Source organism: Nuphar pumila, chromosome 16, assembly GCF_984573655.1.
Source record: "Nuphar pumila chromosome 16, dmNupPumi1.hap1.1, whole genome shotgun sequence".
Lineage (NCBI taxonomy): Eukaryota > Viridiplantae > Streptophyta > Magnoliopsida > Nymphaeales > Nymphaeaceae > Nuphar > Nuphar pumila.
This window is the reverse complement of record NC_143264.1, coordinates 32,627,880-32,653,070: the sequence shown is the minus strand read 5'-3', so window position 1 is coordinate 32,653,070 and position 25,191 is coordinate 32,627,880. Positions and strand designations below refer to the sequence as shown.

At 36.4% G+C, this 25,191-nt stretch overlaps 1 protein-coding gene across 2 annotated transcripts in view; it reads left to right on the top strand.

Moving 5' to 3' along the window:
• Positions 1-25,191, top strand: part of RRG (sporulation protein (DUF155)) — an 80,965-nt gene that overhangs the window by 14,596 nt on the left and 41,178 nt on the right. For both annotated transcript variants that reach the window (XM_089991462.1, XM_089991463.1), the window contains exons 4-5: positions 7,346-7,494; positions 7,571-7,722. In XM_089991462.1, the coding sequence (XP_089847588.1) occupies positions 7,346-7,494; positions 7,571-7,722 (301 nt within the window). The remainder of the gene's footprint in view (positions 1-7,345; positions 7,495-7,570; positions 7,723-25,191) is intronic.

Here is a 25,191-nt window from a genome sequence, read left to right as displayed (position 1 = left end):
TCTAAAGTTTATTTTTATTAACAATGAAAACCTTGGGTGTGTTTTAAGCAATGTTGTCCGTATCGTACAATACAGTATGATATGAAATGGGGATCTTCGAAACACGAGCTTAGATTAACAAGGGCAAGTGTCAAGAATGACACTAAAGCATAACCCTTAAAAAGGGTATAACTGGAAAGAAAATAAAAATAAAAATGTATTCTTTATTGATATGAAAAACCAATTGCTTAAGAAGCATTGGAATAAAATACAAGAGGGGCTGCACCCCTTTATATACACAGCTGAAAGAGGACTCAATAGAGCTGTTGGACACATTCCAACAGCTCTATTTAGAGTTGTTGGAATGTGTCAGTCCAACAGCTCTATTAAGAGCTGTTGGACTGTGTCATTCCAACAGCTCTATTGCTAGTCAAGTCTGGACAGGACTTGACTAGCAACAGTCATTCTAGTTCAAACTGAACTAGATGACATAAAGACAAAAAATAAAAATAAAGGAACAAAATTACAGAAAAGAAAGAAATGAAAAATGTATTTATATATATATATAATAATATAATATTATTATATATACATATATGTACAGTTTTACATTTTAACACTCCCCCTCAAACTTACGGTACAATGAGCGAAAGTTTGTCTAAGAGAAAGTGAAATCGGGGAGCAGCGAGAGGCTTTGTAAAGAAGTCTGCTAACTGATATTCTGAAGTGACATATGGCAGATCAATTATCCCGTGTAGATATTCCTCTCTGACGTAGTGACAATCCATTTCGATGTGTTTGGTGCATTCGTGGAATGTTCTGTTACTGGCAATGTAGATCGCACTTTTGTTGTCACAACACATTTGTGAAGTCTTTGTTGCTTCAGCTCCCATGTCAGCAAGCAGTCGTCGGGGCCAAACTACTTCCATGGTCGTGGTTGCCATGACCCTGTATTCAGCTTCGGTGGATGAGAGAGATACCTTCTGCTGCTTTTTACACCTCCACGAGATCAATGATTCACCTAAAAAGACACAAAAGCCAATGGTTGAGTGTCTGTTATTGGGATCACCTCCCCAATCAGCATCAGTATATGCAATTAAATCAACAGAAGAGGAGGAAGATAAGAAAAGTCCTCGTGAAAGAGAGGACTTGATGTATCTGATAATACGCATGACTGCTCCCATATGAACAGAAGTAGGAGCATGTTGAAATTGACTTGCTGTATGAACAACATGTGCTATATCTGGTCGGGTAATGGATAGATAGGAAAGTGCCCCGACAAGCTGTCTGTAAGGAGTAGGGTCTGCAAGAAGTTCTCCATCATCAATCTTCATTTTAACATTAACAACTTCTGGAGTGTCAACTTTCTTATCATCAGTAATACCAGACCTGAAAACAATATCAAAAGCAAATTTAGTCTGAGATAATAAATATCCTCTAGGAGAATAAGCAACTTCAATGCCTAAAAAATATCTCAACAAGCCCAAATCAGTCATTTCAAAATGAGATTTAAGAAGTGTTTTGATTGTTTCAACTCCCTGTTTATCGCTTCCGGTGATGATCATATCATCCACATAGAGAAGAAGCACAATGATCCCTGCATCAGAATTCTTAATAAACAAAGCAGTGTCAGTTAAACAGAATTGAAAACCAATATCAATCATAACACGACTAAACCTATCATACCAAGCTTTTGGTGCTTGTTTAAGTCCATAAAGAGCTTTTTCTAAGCGAAGGACTTTGCCCTTAGGAATACTTAGACCAGGAGGGGGTTCCATATATACTTCTTCAACTAGCTTTCCATTAAAAAAAATATTTTTGACATCCATTTGAAAAATATACCATTTTTTGATAGAAGCTAAGGCAATTAAGGTTCAGACAGTAGTCATACGAGCCACCGGAGCAAAGGTTTCTTCATAATCAATCCCATATTCTTGGGCATAGCCTTTGGCTACTAAACGGGCTTTATATCTTTCAAGAGTACCATCACTCTTGGTTTTAATTTTATAAACCCATCGACATCCTATAGTTTTCTTCCCTGGAGGAAGATCTTGAATATTCCATGTAGAAGCCTTTTCAAGTGCATCTAATTCAGCTTTCATGGCTTCTATCCATTTGATATCATTTTTTGCTTGAAAATATGTGGATGGTTCTTCATATGAGTGAATTAATGCAATAACTGCCCTATATGTGGGTGAAAAAGACTCGTATGATACAAACTTTCCTAGAGGCCTCGAGATTCAGGATGATTGTCTAGTTGGAATGTTAGAATATTTCTCAAGTGCACATGGAAGATTAGACTCTTGTCGCCTGGAATATTGAATACTAGTATCTCTATGAACTTCTTCATTTTCAACATTAAGATCAATAATTCTTTGATCATCATCAAAGTTACAGTCAAGGTCATATTCATCAGATGTTGATGTTAGATCTAGCAAAAAGGAGTACTCAGTGACGTCTTTTAATTTTCTAAAATCAAAGAAGCTCTCCTTTTCAAGAAAGGAAACATTTCTAGACACATATAGTTTATTATTTTTGAAGTCAAAACATCTATAACCTTTCTGGTTTTCAGCATATCCTAAAAAGGCACAGGGAATCGCACAAGGGGAAAGTTTATCATTTTTGTCAGTAAATATGAAACATTTGCACCCAAATATTCTTAGTCTAGAGTAGTCTGGCGAAATGTTCATAAGTTTTTCAATGGGAGTTATATTTTGTAACGAAGAAGATGGCATCCTATTAATGAGATAGGTGGCAGTTAAGGCAACTTCTGCCCAAAAGTCTTTCGGGACTTGATTTGCTATTAATAAAGTCCTAGTGGTTTCTATAATATGGCGATGTTTTCGTTCTGCCAGTCCATTTTGTTGAGGTGTATAAGGACAAGATCTTTGATGTGTGATGCCATGCAATTTAAGATAATTTTGAAAATCTGTGGATAAAAACTCTCCCCCTGAATCTGTGCGAAAAATAGTAATATCATTTTGAAACTTGTTTTTAACCATATTATGAAAAGTTTGAAAGTATGAAAATACTTCAGACTTATGTTTGAGAAAGTACATCCACGTATGTCGGGAGAAATCATCGACAAAAATAACATAGTAAACAAATCCTCCTTTAGAAATTACTGGTGCAGGACCCCAAACATCCGAGTGTATTAATTCAAGTGGTCTTGAAGAGAAAAAGGTTTTGTTCTGAAATGATAATCTTTTCATTTTGCCGAGAATACAATCTTTACAATCAAATGATTCAGAGTTACAAAATTTCCCTAGATTTGGAAAATGTTGGATTTTGGCTATATGTGGGTGACCAAGTCTCTTATGCCACAGTTCCAACTCTATTTTTTGAATATTATAACAAAAAGCTTTCTTCGGCATTTCCAAAAAATCCATGTAATAGAGTCCTCCTTCTCTATGACCTTCCCCAATCAGCTTGCCTGACTGGCGATCCTGTACCCAACAACCATGAAAAGAAAAAAAAATATTACACCCATAATCAGAAATTTGAGATACAGATAAAAGATTTAAATTTAATTTGGGAACATGTCTAATTTCTGGAATAATTTTTTTTTTGTTTTATAAATTTTTTCAAAATTTCCTATTCCTTCTATTTCAAGAGAAGTCCCATCAGCAGTAAAGACCTTTGACACACTTGTTTTATTTTTAACACATTTGGATAGACTTTGATTATTTGGGGTCATATGAAAAGATGCACCAGAGTCAAGAAGCCAAGAAATTTTACCTAGATCAGAAAAAGATGAGGCTGCTGCGCCGGTTTAAGCTTCAGATGAGGAAGAGGCACCTTTGATGAGAGGCTGAAGAATCTCTATTAGTTGGGCCAGGGAAACTGGTGCATCCTGATCTTTAGGTTCCGATCCAGCAATTGCAGATCTTTTTTCTCTCAGCTCCTTAAGTTTGGGACATTGTGGCCTGTAGTGTCCCGGTTCATGACAGTGATGACAAATAACTTTCTTCTTATCATAGTCACCATTTTGTCGGTTAAAGTGAGGAGGCCTATATGATCGAACATGATTCCCTGGTCTAGACACGGCTAAAACGGAATCATCTTCAATTTTTAAAGAACCTTTCCGGAGACGATTTTCTTCCATTGTTAACTCTTCAATAGTTTCAACAATAGAAGGAATTTTTCCCCGGTGAAGTAGGGCCAATTTAGTGGTTTCGAATTCCAGCCTTAATCCAGTGATAAACTGGTAAAAATGTTCAGCATCGGGTTGTTTCTGACGAAGCTCGATGTCTTCGGCACAATGCCACTTTGGTTCTAAAAGGGAAAGTTCTTCCCAAAGTTTGGACAGCCCATTGTAATATTCACGAATAGTTTTGTCTCCTTGTGTCATCATTCGAACTTTTTCTTGGAGGTTGCACACGTGTGCAATATCTTTAAGGGAATACATATTCTTAAGGTATTTCCATGCCTTATCAGCATGATCAAATTTGGCAAGACTTGAGCATTTTTTAATGTCAACGCTATTGATAAGCCATGACATTATCTTCGCATGAGATATTCTCGATTCTTTCCATTTCTTCTCGTATGAGGCAATAGCCTTGATTTTCTCTTCTTCCGATAGAGGGACCTCTTTATCTCCCTCTTTTTTAGTAAGAGATAGCTTAGGTTCCGAATCTGAACCATCCACAATCCCCCATAAGCCTTTTCTCCATATATGATGCTTCATGAGTGAAGCCCATGTTACATAGTTCGTATCACTTAGTTTCATAGGCATGATGGTGACTTTATCATTGTCATCCATCGATTACAAGGAGAGAAAGAATAGGGATAGAAGAGAAACAAGAAGGAAAATGAAAAAGAAAGAAAAAAAAATAATACAAGATGTGAAATCTTCTCCAATGAAGTGATAAAACACTTCTCTTCAAGTGGCGAACACTTTTGCAAATGGGCACGGAAACCGAGACAACTTTTCCTTAAGATTTAGTACTTCCGCGGCTCTGATACCATGAAATGAAATGGGGATCTTCGAAACACGAGCTTAGATTAACAAGGGCAAGTGTCAAGAATGACACTAAAGCATAACCCTTAAAAAGGGTATAACTGGAAAGAAAATAAAAATAAAAATGTATTTTTTATTGATATGAAAAACCAATTGCTTAAGAAGCATTGGAATAAAATACAAGAGGGGCTGCACCACTTTATATACACAGCTGAAAGAGGACTCAATAGAGCTGTTGGACACATTCCAACAGCTCTATTTAGAGCTGTTGGAATGTGTCAGTCCAACAGCTCTATTAAGAGCTCTATTAAGAGCTGTTGGACTGTGTCAGTACAACAGCTCTATTGCTAGTCAAGTCTGGACAGGACTTGACTAGCAACAGTCATTCTAGTTCAAACTGAACTAAATGACATAAAGACAAAAAATAAAAATAAAGGGAAAAAATTACAGAAAAGAAAGAAATGAAAAATGTATTTATATATATATATAATAATATAATATTATTATATATACATATATGTACAGTTTTACATTTTAACATGATACGTATCGTATCGATGCAAGAGATAGATACAATACACACCCGTATCTCGATACGGGTGTGTATCGTAGGTGTATCACATGTATTGTACGATACTGTGCCGTATCATACCTTATTGTACGATATGGTGTTTGCAAACTTAAAAATAGGCAAAATCGTGCTTTTATGTTTTCGGGTTTTAAAGAGCTTTTGAGGGACGAAACCCTCATTCATATAGAATATACTGGAGAGCTTTCCACGGACCCTAAGGGCCGTGAAACTATTTTGGGGGCCAATCTTTGCGTCGGGGAAAGGGCTTTCATGATTTCATCAAGTAAGAGTGCATTTCCACTATTTTTTCAAACAAAGAAGTGGGTTAATGTAAAAAAAGTGAATTTCCACCATTTTTTGACTCAAGAAAATGAGTTAAAGTAAACAATCTTTATTATGAGTAAAATTACAAAGCTCACAAAAATTCAATATTTATATCAAGGTAGAAATTAGGATCCATACTCCTTTAACAAAGATGACATCAGATGATCCAACATGACAATGGGGCACTCAAGTAATGAGTGAAAACCAATTGAAAATCAAGTGCAACTATTGCCATAATATTTTTGTTTATGTAATATAAAAGTATGAGTCTTGTGGCAAGTTCTTGATTGCAAGATATTTAATATTTTGCATTGTTCTGGTAAAGATAGTTGTCATTTGATGATGTCTTATGCAGCTCATAGAGAAATGCTTCATATGTGATTTTATTGGTGCATTTTGTGCATTTCATAATTGTTTTGTGTGTGATGATTTTTTACAATTTTGCTATTTTTATCTGTTTTTTTTTTATATTTTTTAAAAATTTATCATATTTTATGATACGATACATATCTTATTTTGGGCATGACCGATACGGGTTACTATACGATACAACCTTGGTTTTAAGTATTGCATATTTTTAGGTGTTACTTTGAAAATTTCTTTAATAATTTTCACTTCCCATTAGTCTCCCTGTTTCTTTTATATGTTAAAAACAAAATGTAAATCACTAGAGTCAGGAGTTGGAGCATGAAGTTGGATTGGATGAAAAACAAATAATCTACACCACCCCCCTTCTCCATCTATTTTTGGTGTATCATCATCAGCCGGCGTTGTCCAAATTAGATGTGATTGGCTTTATAAGTCCTATTTCTCCATTCCCTCCATTCCTTGCTATCTAAGGTATAACCTGGCTCACCTATGCAGGTTTCATGTGCATGTGCAGGATCATCTATACTTTCTGAAGCTTGTATCTCATAATTTTGTTTTATCATCTTTGAGACTTGATAAAAAAAACATCTTTATCATTTAGCTGGGCTATTCTAGTTTAATTGTTTCTCTTTGCAGGTCCATGCGTATTCACTCACTATGGACATAATGTTCATGGTTCAGATTGATCATGACTTTAGATTTATTAATGTCTCCTTACATGAAGTAGCACCAAGAAAAGCCATTCATTGTTCGAGTAAATTCTGGTCTAGTTTGAGGATTCGTTCCTGAAGAATTTTGTTGAGCGATTGTAACTTGTTTCCAATCAGGAATCTTGAACATAAAGTGAACAATTGTGGCAACTAGGAGTTGCATGAAGTCGGGAGTTGTCCAAGCCACTTCAGTAAGGAGTCTGGAGTCCCATCTAGTCTACTTGGTTCACGTCATCACCTAATCAGGCTGTTACTTTTAAACCCAAAATTAAACAGATTGTAAAATGTACATTTAGATAGATCTTCTACCACACTTTGTTGATTTACTATGTTAGAGGTTAATCTGAAGTTTTCTTATCCCTCTCTTTAGTCATATTTTCAAGAAACTAATTTTCATTTTTCTCATAAGTCACTTTTTTTTTGTGATTCTAGATTATGCCGTTGTACAGAAACCACAACTGGAGACATGGATGCAAGGTGGGCTTGACTATATTGTTCTTAAAAATCTTGACGTTGACGGAATCCGTATTATTGGAAGTGTGCTTGGCCAAAGTATTGCTCTTGACTATTTTGTTCGGCAGGTACAAAAATATCATCTCCAACTGCCTTCTTTTTTTTGGTATTTGAGATATTGATACCTTCAGTTCTATTCTGTAGGTTGACGGTATGGTTGAAGAATTTACAGACATCAATCGTGGAATGGAAAAGACAGGCACCTTTACCATGCAGAGGAAAAAACTTTTTCAACTTGTTGGAAAGGCCAATTCGAATCTGGCTGACGTTATTCTCAAACTTGGTCTTTTTGAGAGGTATGCATTTTAACATGTAAGAAAATCTTGTCTGCTTTTATGTCCATATGGGTCCTCTGATAGATGTCACGGATGTTAAGACATGCATCCTGTATGACTGGTGCTAGCTACTGTCTCCTTCATGCAATTTCCCAACATCCAAAATTAGTCTGCCTCAAGCAGTGGATTGCTATTGTAAATTAGCACCCACTCTGTTAGTTTTTTGGCGGAAAAGTTATCTTGGGAGTCATGCCTTGAGATAACTTGTGGAAGAAGAAATAAGAGAAGATAGGAATAATAATGGATGTATCGATAAGGCTAAACAAATCATAATGGATGTATCGAAAGAAGAGTGATCAACTAACAAAGCCATATAAAGTGGCAAATAGGAAATCCTTGAAAGACACATTTCAAGGAACAACCGATTGAACAAAAAATTTCAAGTCAAGTGAAATCCTCAAATAAGTTTAGTAAAATCATGCAATAAATGCAATCATATGACAAAATAAAATGTCCACCAATGAGAGTCTTTAACAAGAATGTCCATCAAGAGATATAAAATGGACAAGGACAAAAGTGAACCACAAATGCTATAGTTTCAAAACCTAGACAGGGCAAAAACAGGAAAAACACCAATATCAAGTGAACAACACACAAGTGTTTTCTAAGGAACACACTCACAAAATCCACAACAGGGTACACACAAAAAGGCTCACAATATAAAATAATAAGATTTTATTATTCTTCACAAGTATGCAAAATGCATACATTACAAGGAGGGGAAAACCCCTATATATACACAAGAGAGGAGAGGAGAGGAGAGGAGAGGAGAGGAGAGAGGGCTAAGAGAGCCAAAGAAAGGGAGGGACCATTCCCAACGGCTAGATTTCTAGCTGTTGGAAGAGTCCATCGACTAAAAATCTAACCGTTGGAAGATTAGTCAACTTAGGTTGACTAGGTCCAAAAAAAGGAAAAAAGAAAAAAAGCAAAAAAGATATATATAAATATATATTTATATGTATGTACATAATACATATACATATATATGTATATATGTATGTACATACACACACACACGCACACATATATATATATATATATATATATATATATATATATATATATATATATATATATATATATATATATATAGTCTTATATGTACAATTTAACAATAACCCACCACAACAATTAACTCTGGCTCCACAACATCGAGCTGTACAAAAAACAATTGACTGATACAACACACTCATAGAATCAAAGGTCAATCAACTGTCAGTCAGAGGAAAACACATTAGCAATCTATATTGATAAGAAGACAGAGGTGCACACATAACTCACCTCAATAACTAACTCTGGTTCCACAACATCGAGGTGAAAAAAAAAACAATTGAGTGATAAACACACTCATAGAACCGAAGGTCAATCAAGTGTCAGTCAGAGCAAAAAACATTGACAATTTATACTGACAAGAAGATAGAGGTGCACACATAATTCACCTTAAGAACTAACCTTGGTTCCACAACATGGAAGTACATATAACTCACGTTAATACAACCAAACAAATAATAATGGATGTATCGAAAAAGAGTGATAAACTAATAAAACCATATAAAGAGGCAAATACGAAATCCTTGAAAGAAACATTCTAAGGAACAGGAACCTATTGGACAAAACATTTCAAGTCAAGTGAAATCCTCAAATAAGTTTAGTAAAATCATACAATAAATGCAATCATATGAAAAGATCAATGTCCACGGATGAGAGTTTTTAACAAGAATGTCCATCAAGAGATACAAAATGGACAAGGACAAAAGTGAACCACAAAGGATACACTTTCAAAACCTACAAATGGCAAAAACAGGAAAAGTTCTCACAAAGTTTATTAATACCAAGTAAAGAACCAAAAGGCCAACCACAATGTCCACCAATATCAAGTGAACAAACACAAAAGTGTTCTCTAAGGAACACTCACAAGAACCCACAAAGGAGTATACACAAGAAGGCCCACAATCAGTGTTATTAAAAACTCGCCTCAAGGCGCAAAAAGCGCGCCTCGCCTCAAGGCGCAAAAAGCGCGCCTCGCCTCAAGGCGAGGGGCTTTATGCCTTGAGGCGTATGGGTAAAGCGTAAAAGGCCTGAGGCGTGCGCCTCATACACCTTGAGGCGCACTCCTCGAGGCAAGGCGCGCCTCAGGATGAGGTGCATATGCCTCAATAATTTTGGTCAAATGAGGGTCAAAACCCTCATTTGACCAAAATTTAGGGCTTAAACATAAAGGGGTCGGGGGCCTTTATGTTTAAGCCCCTCTTTTTTTTTCACAGCAGTCTCTCACATAAACTCTCACAGTAGTCTCTCTCTCGGCTCTCACAGCATTCTCTCGCTCTCTTGTGGTGAAGCCCCAAAACAGGTTCTTTCTCTCGTTGCTAGTTTTTTCTCTCTCTCGTTCTCCTCTTCTTCTTATCTCTTCTCATTCACAACCCATTTACACGTCTTCATGATGCAACCAATTTTTTCATGTTCATTCATATATTTTTGTAATACATAGATGCTGTTAAAAGTAGGATTATGATGGATTTCTATTCTATTGGGTCTAATTTTATTGCTTTTAGAAATGAATGCAAAAATGATTTATAAGGTCTGACTGGGATTCAGTTCTGATCATTTAGACTCGAATCAGATTTAATGCGGTTAAGTTGGATCTGAATCGAAACTATATGTGGTAATACTGGATCCCATAAAAAAATAAAGTGAAAAGCATGTTATTTGCATGTAGAAAATGCAAATGGATTGGATTTTGATCCATCTTACAATATTTATCTGGATAAAAAAATAATCCAATTTAATAGATCCATTTGCATCCCTAGCTGGAAATCATATCAGCTCGTTGCTAGTCCATCCAACGCAATCCTATCTGTTGCAATATAAAACATAATCTTTCCTGATAGAACACAAATTCTATATGATCTGTATTCAAATGCGGATCAATTTTAATTAGTTTGTGACTTTTACACGTAGACATGTTTCAACCTCTTCTTTCACCAAATCAAGTATTGCCTTATAAAATTTAATTCTGAGTAAAAGTTTCTTACAACAGATCTAGTTCGGATTTGGATTTAAAATTATCATTTAAAATTTATTTTGGATGTGGATCAGCCTTGTCTCCAGTCTCCTGACCCATATATGATCTCATTATTTCCTAGGATATTGTAATTGTGAGCATAAAAGGTACCTAGGTATTCAATTGGATCAGCCTTGGCTCCACCCTCTACTTCTTCTGCTTCGAGCCACACATGTTGTTATTGCTAATACGCATTTTGTTGTTAATGTTAATTTTTTATTGAATGAATGCTCAGATTTTATTTCTTAGATACTTACATAGATCATATTTTTTCCATATTTATTTGAGATTTTTTATTTTTTGTTGGTTGTTGCTTCATCAATAAAGCATTTCTTATTTATTTATAATTTTAGATAATTTTTATAGTTTTTTTAAGTTTTAATAAAAAAAATTTTGAGGCTTACGCTTTGCGCCTCAAGGCTTACGCCTCACATTAGATTTTGGTGGAGCGCCTCGCTACGCCTCAACGCTTTTCACAACACTGCCCACAATATAAAAAATAAATATTTTATTGAGTATCACAAGTATGCAAGAAGCATAATACTTAAAACTCATGTGAGGTAACATGATGGAAAGAACATGTAAGATAACATTCATTGAGGAGCCATGAGTCTAAGAAATATCACAACCACAAGGCACAAACCATTCAAGTGCAATAAAATTACCCCAAATGGGCACAATCACAAGGGCCATTAAAGGGGCCAATAAGAAAATACATGATAACATAAATATTTTTAATAATTTTAAAAAGCACACTTAAAAAAACATTCATAAACCTTATAGATGAGTTCAACATAAATTCCACAAGGATGAGTGCATAATTCCCATAAAAAAACAAGTTTTTGTATGAAGAAATCATGCTCAATTCCTTGTGCACAAATAGACAAACTCATTTATCAATGTGTATGTAACAATCACAAGTGCACAAGGATCATATATCAATATGAAAAATCATTTATTCAAATTTTAAAATAGCAAAATATCCATGATCACTAAAACCTTAACCACATAAAATCTTTAATACTACATAAAATATTCTATGTTTCACATAAGAATACATCAAAGAGAAAAGAAATAAATTCAAACATGAGTCAAGCAAAATCTCATAAAATCATACTTATGAATGACACATAAAGCCATTTTAAATATTTTAAATTATTTTAAAATATTTAACAATATTAGAAAAAAAAATAGAGTCCAATAAAAAAAAATAAACACAACAAATTTGAAGTCATACATAAGAACATGTTTTGTCATTTATAACCATGAAGTGCTCAAATAACACATCTAAGTGCCAAAAAACACATGCTCAAGAATACTAGATCATATACATATATATTAAATAAAGAGAGTTCAAAAACTTAAGATTCAAACTAGATTTCATAAAAGCTTATACATATAAATATCATTTCACAAGACCAAATAAATATTATAAACCTTATAAAACATTTAAAAATAAATAAATCCAAAAATAAATTTGAAAAACATTTAAAGATTTTAGTTTTAACAAAAATAACAAATATTTTTCAAAGATAATAAAAATAAGTGCTTTCTCATGCATAATGCATGGGATAGACAACTCAAGTAAAAGTAAAGATTTAAGATACATACCGGGTCAAGATCTTCCTTGAATCCAAGCCATATATCGATCACGATTCTTTTATGAAGCAAGAACTTGAACCAAAGAATCGCAAGACCCAAAAAGGCAAAAAAAACCAAGAAAAATTTCTTTGCTCTGATACCATATGATGAAATATGAGAAAAAATAAATACAAAGTGAACATGCACTATTACAAGTCCAATAGAGAACAAAACAAAGCCACAAGGCACTACACAAGCACACAATGCATATACAAGACTTCAAATAGTCAAAACAATAACACAAGGTCATAAAAAATATCATCTTTATTGAGTAGAATGCTAAGAAAAAGCATTAGAAACAAATGAGGTTTTTTACCCCTATTTATATATAAGAGGCAGTCTCAATAGAGCTATTTGAACTGTCCAACAACTAGAAATAAAGTTGTTGAACTGTTCCAACAGCTCTTTTGACTAGTTAACTTTATGTTGACTAGTCCAAAAAGAATCACATACTCAAGGATGTATATATATACATTTTAACAATTATATAAATATAAAATGACCAAAATGCCCCTACATGGACAAAACCTATTACAATAATAAAAAACTAAAAAATATATAATATATACATATGTTAAAAATAAAAAAAGTGTAATATATAATATAATAATAATATAATAATTATTTATATTTTTCTTTATTCTTTTATTTATTTTTTGTCTAGTTCATTTCGAACTAGAATTAGTATCTAGTCAAGATCTAATTAGATCTTGACTAAAGATATAGTCGTTGGACCTAGTCCAACGACTATAAATCGAGTCGTTGGACTAGGTCCAACCAGAGTTGCCAGTCGAGGAAGCGGGAGCGAGAAGAGATACGGGAAGCGGAAGCGGGAAGCGAGGCACTTTCAAAATTTTAGGAAGCGGGAAGCGTGGGACCACTTAGGAGCGAACCGGGAAGCGTCTCGGAAGCGACATAGGAAGCGTCTCGGAAGCGAACCGGAAGCGACCTAAGAAGCTATAAATTTCTAAATTATAAATTATAAGCTACAAAGTTCTAAACTCTAAGTCTAACCTTAAAATTAACATAATCCACTACTTCACTTCATCATGCAAGATTCAAAATAAAAGTATACCAAAAAAATATTATAAGACCATGACAAAAAAGTAACATAAAAGTTTTTAAGTTGGACTACTCCAACTACATCATCAAAAAAACAATTAATAATTCAAGAGTTCATTAATCTGTCATCTTTCTCTTCCCCTTCAAGTCAGCAATAGATCGTGAACTTTCTACATCATCACGTGCTTCTTGTCCTCCACGACCATGTCTTCTGCTCCTTCCTTCATTTCCTATAATGAATACCTTAAAAAATTAAAATGTTCAAAAACCATAATTTAAAATATAAAAAACACAATATCAACATACCTTGCCTAGGTTTCCTGCTAAAGAAACCATCAATCCGACCTTGAGGAACTGATGGTCGCTCTTGTATATCTACAGTTCTACTAGCTCTGTTGGATTGATTTGTATCCTCTTCAACTTCATTTGTACGTATGATTATTGGAGGTAATGGAGCTCTTGGTTGTGCATCTTTATGTTTGGATTTGGAAATAGTGCTTGATTGTTGTGCACTATCATCTAAATCTCTCCATCGCATATCCTCTAATCTCAACGTATTTTCTTCTACAATAGGAAGTTCTGGATTGATATCCCATTTTCGACTAGGCCCTTCTTTGTAGCGATCGTTGCACATTTTATAACAAGAATATAAAATATGAATGTTAATAAACAATCAATGACAGAAAAAGAGAAAAAAAAATACCAAAACAAAAGTACAACACAGTTTAATTATACCTGTCAATCAATCGAAGATTGGAATGAATATACACTAAGGTATCAGCACGATCTTCATTGAGTCTATTTCTTTTAACATTGTGAATGTAACTATAGGTGCTCCACACTCTTTCGGCAGAAGATGTGCTAATAGGTTGAGATAAAACTTTAATGGCTAATGCTCTCAACTCAGGTGTATCACCACCATAAAAACGCCACCAATTAAGCACCGACATTGTAGGATTCAGTACATCTATTCTTGCTGCATTTCAGCTAAATCTTCCACTTCTTGATGCAAAAGCCACAAGTTGTGACCTATAAAGTGTAGATAGCTCTTCATTTCCAGAAGATATGACTTCAAGCGCGAGCATTGCACCGTCTAAGATATCATTATCCTTTTTTGCAAAAAAAAAATGTTTAGTAACTATAACAAGAAAATGCAAATGAAATAATAAAATAATTAAATCATTAAACTTTAAACTTTATAAATAGATAGAATAAAATTTTTACCAGGAGAAACTCGTTTGACCCCTCCTGCTGCTGGGATTTTGACATACTCCGACTCGTAATATTTTGGAGTAAGCATGTGGGCTAGACTATGGAGAGACACATTCATTCTATCCCATCTATTTGAGACAATCTTATGAATCTTTTTATATAAATCTGGTTGTCCTTTTAGATTGTCTTTGATTTCCCCCAACATGTTGTCCATGCCTTCATACACTTCACCAATTATAGGGCCTTTCTGATCACAAAATTTAATCATCTTATAGATGGGTTTTGTAATCAATAATGCTAAACGTACAAAATCCCAATATTCTTCATCAAGAACAGTTGTTTCTGTTGTAACAACCCTTTTTTTCATAGTGTCATCCGTGCATGATTGCTTCCAATCGCTCCATCTATCTGAAATTACTGTGAGCCTTAAGCTCTCCCTCACATCAAGCAAGCGTTTCAAAGTAGTATAATGTAAAGCAAACCTTGTTTTTGCAATCTTTATTAATTCTAATTTTTCATTACTTCTAAAGATTGCTAGTGCTTTTGAATGATTTGTGATATACTTCACAATTTCTTTACTCTGCAAATATGTTTCTCCCAACCAATGAAACTCATGTGCCAAATCCTTGAAGATCAAATTAAGTGTGTGCACAACACAAGGTGACCAAAAAATATACTTGTACGTTTGTTTTAATTCTTCACCTGCTAACTTGCAATTTGCTGCATTGTCTGTAATCACTTGCACTACATTAGAAGGCCCCACAAGTTTAAATCCCGTCTTAAAAAACTCGACAATGTTTGCAGCTGACTGTTGCACATTAGAAAAATCGCTTGCATATAAGAACATCAAGCCAAAACAGTTTGAGGCAAGTATATTTATCAAGTGTTTGTTCTTGATATTTGTCCAACCGTTTGAGACAATGGAAACTCCAAACTCCTCAAACTTTTCTCGAAATTCATTTAACTCCCTGTGAACACACTCTTTTTCACTGTCAAGCAACGTTGTTTGCGCTTTTTCATATGATGGGGATTTATATCCAGGCACTTTACTAACTGCAGATATCATCTCTTCCCAATATGGTGATCGAAGCACATTGAAAGGTATGCCATTTGCACACAAAAATCTGATAATTTTGTGATCTACATCATCTCTTTCTACCTTTTTAAAGGTATCACGAATATCAACTGTTTTTTGACTTCCACTAGATGACGTAGTTATACTAATAGGCTTCTTCAGAGTATCAATTCTTGATCTCCTCAACTCAAATGCACTTGATGAAACCTCCACTCGACGAACTTGCCTCTAAATTTTTTTTGCCAATTCTGCATTTTTTGCAACTACAGGGCAAAAGACAATCCCAACACTTTGTCCCTTTGGAGATCCCATGAGATGTGCAAAAACTCGAGTATATGACCCATGATAAATTTTTTTGCAGTGCTTGCACATAAAAACTTGGGTTCCACCTTGCTTTCCTTGCCCACTCTTCTTTTGTTTCAATACATGGCGCCATAGCACTGTTGTTTTATGCATGCTAGGTGGTTCATCATCTTGGTCATCTTCAGAATAGTAGTCATATTCTTCTTCATCTTCCTCATCAAAACAATTTTCATTTCTGTCCTCAAACTCATATGGACAATCAGAAGACCTCTTGGTCTTGCCCTTTCTTGCATTGTCCTTCCCAACACCACTAGATGATTCATGCTCCAAATTGTAAAAAGAATCATCATCGTCATCATAATTATCGTGATCATAGCTTGTGATGGTCATTAATGAAGCAAAGAACAGGCAAATATACCTGCATCATAAAAGTATAGGAATCATTTTAGAACACTTTAAAAAAACTATTATTAACAGCAAAACATATAGAGTGGAATGCGAAAACAAAAGGAAAAAAAAAAGACTCAAAGTGAACCATGAACGCCCCTTGCAATCGAATTCCCGTAAAATACCGTGGGGTTTACTAAACAACTTCAGTGTCAGCGCACATAAACTAATCATGCTCATTTCTTAAAATAATCCAGACAATATGTATCACACAGCTTCGCAGTCACAATCTAAATTTCAGAACTATGAAACCAATCAGATTTCCTTTTTCTAATAGCATTAACACCCGTAATGAATACAAAGGAAAGCATCAAGCCTTAAAATTCAAGTTTAATCAAACTAAATCTCAAACAAACATGACAGTTGAAACTTGAAACACCATAGATTTAATTTAACCCAGGAAATCACAAATAGGTAGAAGCTTGATAAATCCAATCTAAAAAGAACTGCAGACTAGTTCTATTTATTCTTATCAGAATATGCCTATCAAATCAAATTTAACGAATCAGTACATGAATCAACCAAGAGTCCAAGACTCAATGAATATAGCAAAATTTATGAATCAGCCAATTTTTTTTTTTGAGATAAAATAAAAAATGGCTACAATTATTAATAAAAATCTATTTCATATGGACAAATCGAACTATTTGCTGCAGTCAAGGCTGGGTACTGGGCTGGGCTACAAAAATGGATAAAAATCTATTTCATATGGAATCAGGGCTTGGCTAGCCGGCTAGGACTGGGCTTTTAAAAAAAAAAAAATAAATAACTGTTTCGGGAGGCTACCGTAACAGTTTTTTTTTTAAAAGTCCAGTCCTAGCCGGCTAGCCCAGCCCTGATTCCATATGAAATAAATTTTTATTCATTTTTGTAGCCCAGCCCAGTCCTACCCAGCCCTGACTGCCATTTTTTATTTTATGTCAAAAAAAAAAAAATTCGGGGACACTGCCCCCGATGTTCGGGGGCAGTGTTGTGAGAGGCGTACGCCTTATTACCTACCTGAGGCGTGCGCCTCATTACCTGAGGCGTACGCCTCAGAGGCGAAGCGAGGCGCTTCGCCTCATTGATTCAGTGCAGTGGCGTAGCTAGGATTCATGTGGGGGGGGGGGCAGTGTTGTGAGAGGCGTACGCCTCAGGCGTTGAGCCTGCGCATTTACAACCTTGCTAAGCAATGGAGGAGGTCGCCGGACGTCAGTGGAAGAGAGAGGAACATACCTGAACAGAGACATTGCTCGATCGAGGTCTTCAGATGTCAACAAAGGAGGAGGTCGCCGATCGTCAGAGGTCGCCGATCGTCGGAGGTAGCAGATCGGCGTAGGTAGCAGATCGTTGGAGGTCGCCGATCGTTGGAGGTTGCAGATCGTCGGAGGTCGCCGGTCGTCGGAGGTCGCTGGTCGCCAGAGGTCGCCGGTGGCCGAAAATGAGAGAGAGAGAGAGAGAGAGAGAGAGAGAGAGAGAGAGAGGAGTCGGGTGAAAAAGAAAAACCCTGCCTTCGCCCTTAAGTTTTCACGATTTTTTTAAAATGTCTGTTTTACCCTTATTCAGATTTTTTTTTGTTTCCTGTTTTTCACATGTCAATTTCGTTTTAAAAAAGGGTAAATTTGGTATTTCGTAAAGGCGTCCCCCTTTAAAGGGGGACGCGTTTTCCTTTAAAGGGAAACGTGTCGCTTTTTAAAGAGGGACGCGTCCCCCTTTAAAGGGGGACGCGTCCGCCTATAAAGAGAAGCGCGTCCCCCTTTAAAGGGGGACGCGCTATAAAGGGGGACGCGCTTCTTCTTTTTTACGTGCGCTTCCCTGTGCGTTTCTGAAGCGCCGCATTTCACGCTTCCGAAGTGCGTCTCAGGGAAGCGCGCTTCCCCTTTTAGCTAGGCGCTTCCGGTAACCCAGGGTCCAATGACTCTTAAGAAGAGCTCTTCTCACTCTTCTCTTTTCTTGTATAAATAGGGGTGATCCCCTCTCCTTTGTAATTTGATGCTTCTTAAGCATTTTTCATGAGAAATAAAAGTTTATTATTTTATCTTGTGTTCTTTCATTTATACCCTTTTTGTGGGTTGTGCTTGTAGTGTTTCCAATAGACACCTATTGTGAACTTTTGTGCTTTCGTGGAAGATCACCATTTCATTATATGGTATCAAAGCTTGGAAGCTTCTAGATCTTGGAGAGTTTTCACCTCATTTTTCGTGCCTCCTTAGCAAAGGGCGATTCATCCTCTTGTTCGTGATTCAAGTGATTTTTGTGCAACTCTCATTGAAGAAAGAAGACGTTTGGAGGATAGATTGGCTACACAAATTCGTGATTATGCTCCTTTTCTCTTTCTCTCTTCTCTTTCTTTTTTCTTTTTCTTCCAATCTATCTTTTTTTTTTCTCACCCTTGTAAAAGATGAATGACAATAATAAAGTCACCATCATGCCTATGAAATTAAATGACACCAACTATGTAATGTGGGCTTCAATAATGAAGAACCACATTTGGGTAAAAGGGTTGTGGGGTATAGTAGATGGTTTCAATTCAGAATTAAAACTAGTTCTCAAAAAAATTGAGAATGAGAAAGAAGTACCTCTGACAGAAGGAGAGAAAAATAAGGCTTTGGCTACCTATGAGAAAAAATGAAAAGAATAGAGGATAGGGAATGCCAAAATTATGTCATGGCTAATTAATAGCGTTGACATCAAGAAATACTCTAGTCTGGCCAAATTTGAGCATGCCGATAAAGCTTAGGAATATCTTAGGAATATGTATTCCCTTAAAGATATTGCACATGTGTGCAATTTGCAAGACAAAGTTTGAATTTTGACTAAAAAAGACAAAAGTATTATTGAATATTATATTGAGTTATCCGAACTTTGGGAAGAGTTAGCTCTTCTTGAGCCAAAATGGCATTGTCCCGAAGATATCGAACTTCACCAAAAGCAACTCGATATGGAACACTTTTATTAATTTGTAAATGGTTTAAGTCCGAAATTTGAAGCAACCAAATCAGCTCTTTTACATCGAGGAAAGATTTCCTCTATCATTGATATTATAGAGGAACTAACTATAGAGAAAAATAGACTAAAAAAAATACTCCAAAGCATGAAGATGATTCTGTTCTAGCCGTATCTAGATCGAAAAATTATGTACGTACTTATGGCTTCACTTTGGTAGATAAAATGATGATTTTGATAAGAGAAAAGTCATTTGCCACCATTGTCATGAACCGAAGCACTATAGGCCTCAATGTCCTAAGTTAAGGATAAGAGAATAAAAGAAAGTTGCATCTGTTGGTTCGGAATCAAAAGATCAAATCAATCAAGATGCACATGTATATATGACTTAATTAATGGAGATCCTTCAACCTCTTCTCAAAGGAGCATCCTCCTTAACTGAAGCCTCAACCAGAGCAACTGTTTCATCTTTATCCGATCCAGGTAACTTTCCTTCGCTCCTTGACTTTGGTGCTTCTTTTCATATGACCCAAAATATCAATAGTTTGTCTGAATGTCTTAACAATAACTGAAGTGTATTAAAAGTTTTCACAGTTGATGGTACATCTCTTGAAATTAAAGGAATAAGAAATTTTAAAAATCTTCAAAAATCCAAAAAATTCTTTATTTCAGAAGTTAGATATATTCCTAAACTAAATCTAAATATTTTATATGTTTCTCAAATATCTGATTACGGGTGTAATATCTTCTCTTCTCATGGTTCTTGGGTACAAGATCACCAGTTAGGGAAGCTGATTGGGGAATGTCATAGAGAAGGATGACTCTAATATATGATTTTTTTGGAATTGCCCAATGCTTTTTGTTATAATGTTTAGAAACTAGAGTTGGATCTATGGCACAAAAGATTTGGCCATCCTCATATGTTTAAAATCCAACAATTTTCAAGTTTAGGAAAATTTTGTAATTCTGAAAGTTTTACTTGTAAAGATTGTATTCTTGACAAAATGAAAATGTTACCATTTCATGATAGAACTTTTGTTTTTTCTAGACCACTTGAGTTAATACATTCGAATATTTAGGGTCCTGCACTGCTCATATCAAAAGGTGGATATGCATATTATGTAATTTTTGTCGATGACTTTTCTAGGCATACTTGGATTTACTTCCTTAAGTATAAATCTGAGGTTTTTTCACAGTTTCAAACATTTCACAAAATAACTAAAAATAAATTTTAAAATGATATTTCATTTTTTTGCACTAATTCAATGAGAGAATTTATGTCCAAAGAATTTAAAGGCTATCTCAATTTACATGGCATCACACATCAAAGATCTTGTCTACACACACCACAACAAAATGGCCTGGCCGAACGAAAACATTGACACATTATGGAATCAACTAGGACTTTAATTAATAGCAAATCAAGTTCCAAAAGGTTTTTGGCAGAAGCTGCCCTAACTGCTACCTATCTCATTAATCGAATGCCATCTTCTTTTCTGAAAAATATAACTCCAATTGAAAAACTTGTTAACTTATCTCCTGATTACTCTAGATTAAGGGTCTTTGAATGCAAATGCTTTGTTTTCACCAAAAAGAATGATAAACTCTCCCCCCGTGCCATTCTTCGTGCCTTCTTAGGATATGCAGATAATAAAAAAGGCTATAGGTGTTCTGATTTTCAAAATAAAAAATTATTTATCAAGAAATGTATCTTTCTTGGAAAAAGAAAGTTTTTTTTATTTTGAAAAGCCAAAGGAAGTAATCGAATATTCTTTTTTGATAGATTTGACTTTGAAATAATGTAATCATGAATACGATTTAGACAATGGTCAAGGTACTATTTATTCTGAATATAATATTGATAATGAAGAGCAAACTCATAGGGGCACCAGTCTACAATATTCAAGAGGTAGAGAATCCAATCTTCCATGTGCATTAGAAAAATACCCAAAGTACAAACTAGAAGGTCATCTAGAATTTCTAGATCTCCTGAAAAATTTGTCCTACGAATCTTTTTCACCCACATATAAGACATTTATTGCATTAATATAGTCACATGTAGAACCGTCTTCCTATTCTCAAGCCAAAAACCATACAGAATGGGTAGAAGCCATGAAGGCATAATTGGAAGCATTAGAAAAGGCTAACACTTGGACCATTCAAGATATTCTTCTAGGCAAGAAACCTATAGGTTGCTGATGGGTGTACATGAAAAAGAGTGTTTAGGGTCTGGATCTCATACCAGACCCGAGTCCATTTATGTACAGTTTTCATAGTATAACTTTGTATATCTTTTTTTATTTCAGGTCTAGATATTATACCAGACTCGGACCCAATGTACACTCAAACCTATTAATATGTACTTTATTCCATTTATAATGCTTCCTCTATGTACCAGACTCGCACCTCCTTTACTTCCTCTATTCCTATGTAACACGGACTCGGCTAAAGGGTTGCCGCACCCGAGTCGACATGCCCCGACACGGGTGCGGACTCGGGTGCGGCTTCGGACTCGGCCCGGACTCGGTCAATGCCGAGTCCGACTCGGTCAACGAGTCGAGGCCGAGTCCGTCGACATTTTGGACTCGGTCAACTTTGACCGAGTCCAAAAATGTCTATTTCGAGTTTTAAATTATGTTTTGGATCCGGGTCGGGTCGGGTCCAAACCCGACCCAGATCCATTTTTTTGGCAGCCGAACCCTAAAAGGGGTTTATCGATAGGGAGAGGGGCTTACCCTCTCGATTTTGCCTCTCCCCCTCAGCCCCTGCAGCTTTCTCCTGCACCCACGTCGATGATCCAGACTTCGGCGACGGTACCCACTGGCAGCCACCGTCTCCCCCTCCGTCAGGTATGTCGACCCTCCTGCACCCTCTGCTCGTAGCCTCCCTCCTTGCACCCTTTGCTCGCAGAAGAGGGGCTCGCCCCCCCTCCCTGCACCCTCTGCTCGCAGAAGAGGGGCTCGGCCCCTCCATGCTTCCCTGTTTTCGCAGGGGAGGGGCTCGGCCCCTCCTTGTGCTTCCCATTCATACAGGAGGGGCTCGGCCCTCCTCCCTGCACCCTCTGCTCGCAGAAGAGGGGCTCGGCCCCTCCATGCTTCCCTGTTTTCGCAGGGGAGGGGCTCGGCCCCTCCCAGTGCTTCCGATTCATAGAGGAGGGGCTCGCCCCCCCTCCTTGCACCCTCTGCTTCCCTTCAATTTATTGTTATATATATAATTATAATATTTAAAATATATATATTTATAATATATATTTTTTAATATATATATATATATGTATGTATATATATATATATATGTATATATATATATAGCCGAGTCCCCGTGTCCAATTTTTTTGGAATTGCGCCGCACCCGTGTCGCACCCGCACCCGCACCCGCACCCGCACCCATGTGACATAGCTCTATTCCCTTTCTCTTTTCTCCACAGGTTCCAGAGCATGTTCTCACATGGTATCAGAGCGAAGATCCGTCTAGGGTTGAAGAGGCTTCCGAAAGGTGTGATCGACCGATCAGAGATTTGAGGTCTCCTCTTTCTCTTATCTTCTACTCTTTCTCAGTTTCCTTTACTTCTTTCTACCTCTCGTTTCTCCATCTTCTTTCTAATTCTTCTCTGGTGAATTCATATCCACGTGGGTCTGATATTCACGTGAATCATTCTTCATGAAAATCCTGTGCACCTCAAAAAAAAAAGGGAAAAAGAAATTCTGTTTCACGTGAATCGCTGAAATCGATTCACCCATTCACGTGAAACCCCGATTCTTTTCACGTGAAACCCCGATTCTTCTTTCCTCGGGATCGCATCCTCTCTGTGTAAAAAAAAAGGGGAAGTTCTGATTCACGTGAAACAACAAGCTGATTCACGTGAAACTGAAACGACCCACGATCTCTCTTCGCATCCTCTCTGCGTCAGATCTGAGATATCAAGTTATTTTTTCTATTCGTATTGGCTGTGTAACAATGTCAGATCTGAGATATCTGATTCTGACACGGTCTCTTTGATCCTTTTAAGTGTCTCCTCTTGCCGTCCTCTTGCTGTTACAGTCGATATTCACATTGCTCTGTCTGAAAATGCTTTTAGATTAACATTTTTATTACGTTAATCTCAAATCTCATAAAAGAGTAAGGGAAAACTTAGGTCTGATTCACTTTTTTAATCTAACAACCCCTGATCATCAGCTTTAAGGTTTCTTAGACAAAAAAAAAACAAAAAAAACAAAAAAAGAGGGCGATCAGTAAACTTCCCTTGCAGAAGACTGAGCTCTTTGTGAACACTCTAATTAAATTTCCTTCTTCCATGGATTCTTATTCTTCTCAATCGAGTCTCTCTTTGAGCAAACTTTTTGATTTGGAAGAGACAAATCATACCTCTTATAAGGAGCCAAGGTCTTTTAGGCCACCTGGATGGAACCACTCCAGTCCCACTAGAATTTGTTACGAGAGAAGAGAAAGATGATAAAGGGGCAAGTTCAATTGTGTATGTCAAAAATGCAGAATATCTCAACTGGGAAAGGAAAGATCAATCAATAGTTGCTTACATCACTTCTACCTTGTCTCAAGAGGTTCTTGTTGCAATCCCTGACAATTGTACAACCCTACAACTTTGGGAGAAATTGGTTCAGACGTATTCACAAGTTTCACAGGCGAGGATGGTTTTTCTCAAGAGGGAATTTCAGCTCCAAAAAAAAGATTCCATGACCATCATGGAATATCTCAACAAGATGAAGACTATCACAGACCAACTTGCGATTACAGGATGTGCCGTGAGTGACAGCGATATGGTGCAACAAACTCTGAGTGGATTGGGACACGACTACAACATGATCGTCACTTCACTATTGTGCCTGCCTACTCTTCCTACTTTTGATGAGTTGCGAGCTAAATTGATTCAGTATGAAATGACCTTGAAGGGATTTTCTAAAGAAACACATGCTCATTCAAATTCCCAAGCAGTTCTTGTCACAGGAATGACTTATGGTTGAGGACGAGGGCGAGGAGGACAAGGGCAAAATGGACACAGAGGACGTGGATTGCTTCCCACTCCAAATATCACTCAGGGATAAAGGTCCATCCCCACTTGCTTACTTTGCAACAAAAGGGGACATATCAACGCGAATTGTTGGTACAACCTCGAAAATAAAGGAAAGGCTCCACAGACAGAACAAAAAGGAAAACCCACTAATATCAGAGACAATGGAGAGATTAGAGATCTTTTAATATCTGCCCTGTCAGAATTGAAATTAAAGCAGAATGATCAAGGCACATGGCTCGTTGACTCAGGGGCAGCAAATCACGTGATTGGCGATGCAGGTAAACTTTCTAGCCCTATCCGTTATTTTGGCAAAAATAAAATTGTCACTGGAGATGGATCCTCCCATCTTGTTTCTCATGTTGGAAAATCTGTCATTCCCATGTCACATTCTACTCTTGAACTTACTGATGTCCTTCATGCTCCAAATATCAAGAAAAATATTGTCTCTGTTTCTTGTTGATGACAATTATGCTTCAGTCGAATTTACTCCCTTCTCTGTGCAGGTCATGGACCTTCGCACGAGGGAAACATTCGCTGAAGGAAAGAGATGAGGCAATATGTATGTCTTTGAAGAAGCTCCATGTCATTCCGCCTGCCCTATTCATCCGGATTCGAAATCTTCATTAAAGTCGTGTTCCTATTCTTCAGCAAATGTTTTTAGTATTTTTGAATGTA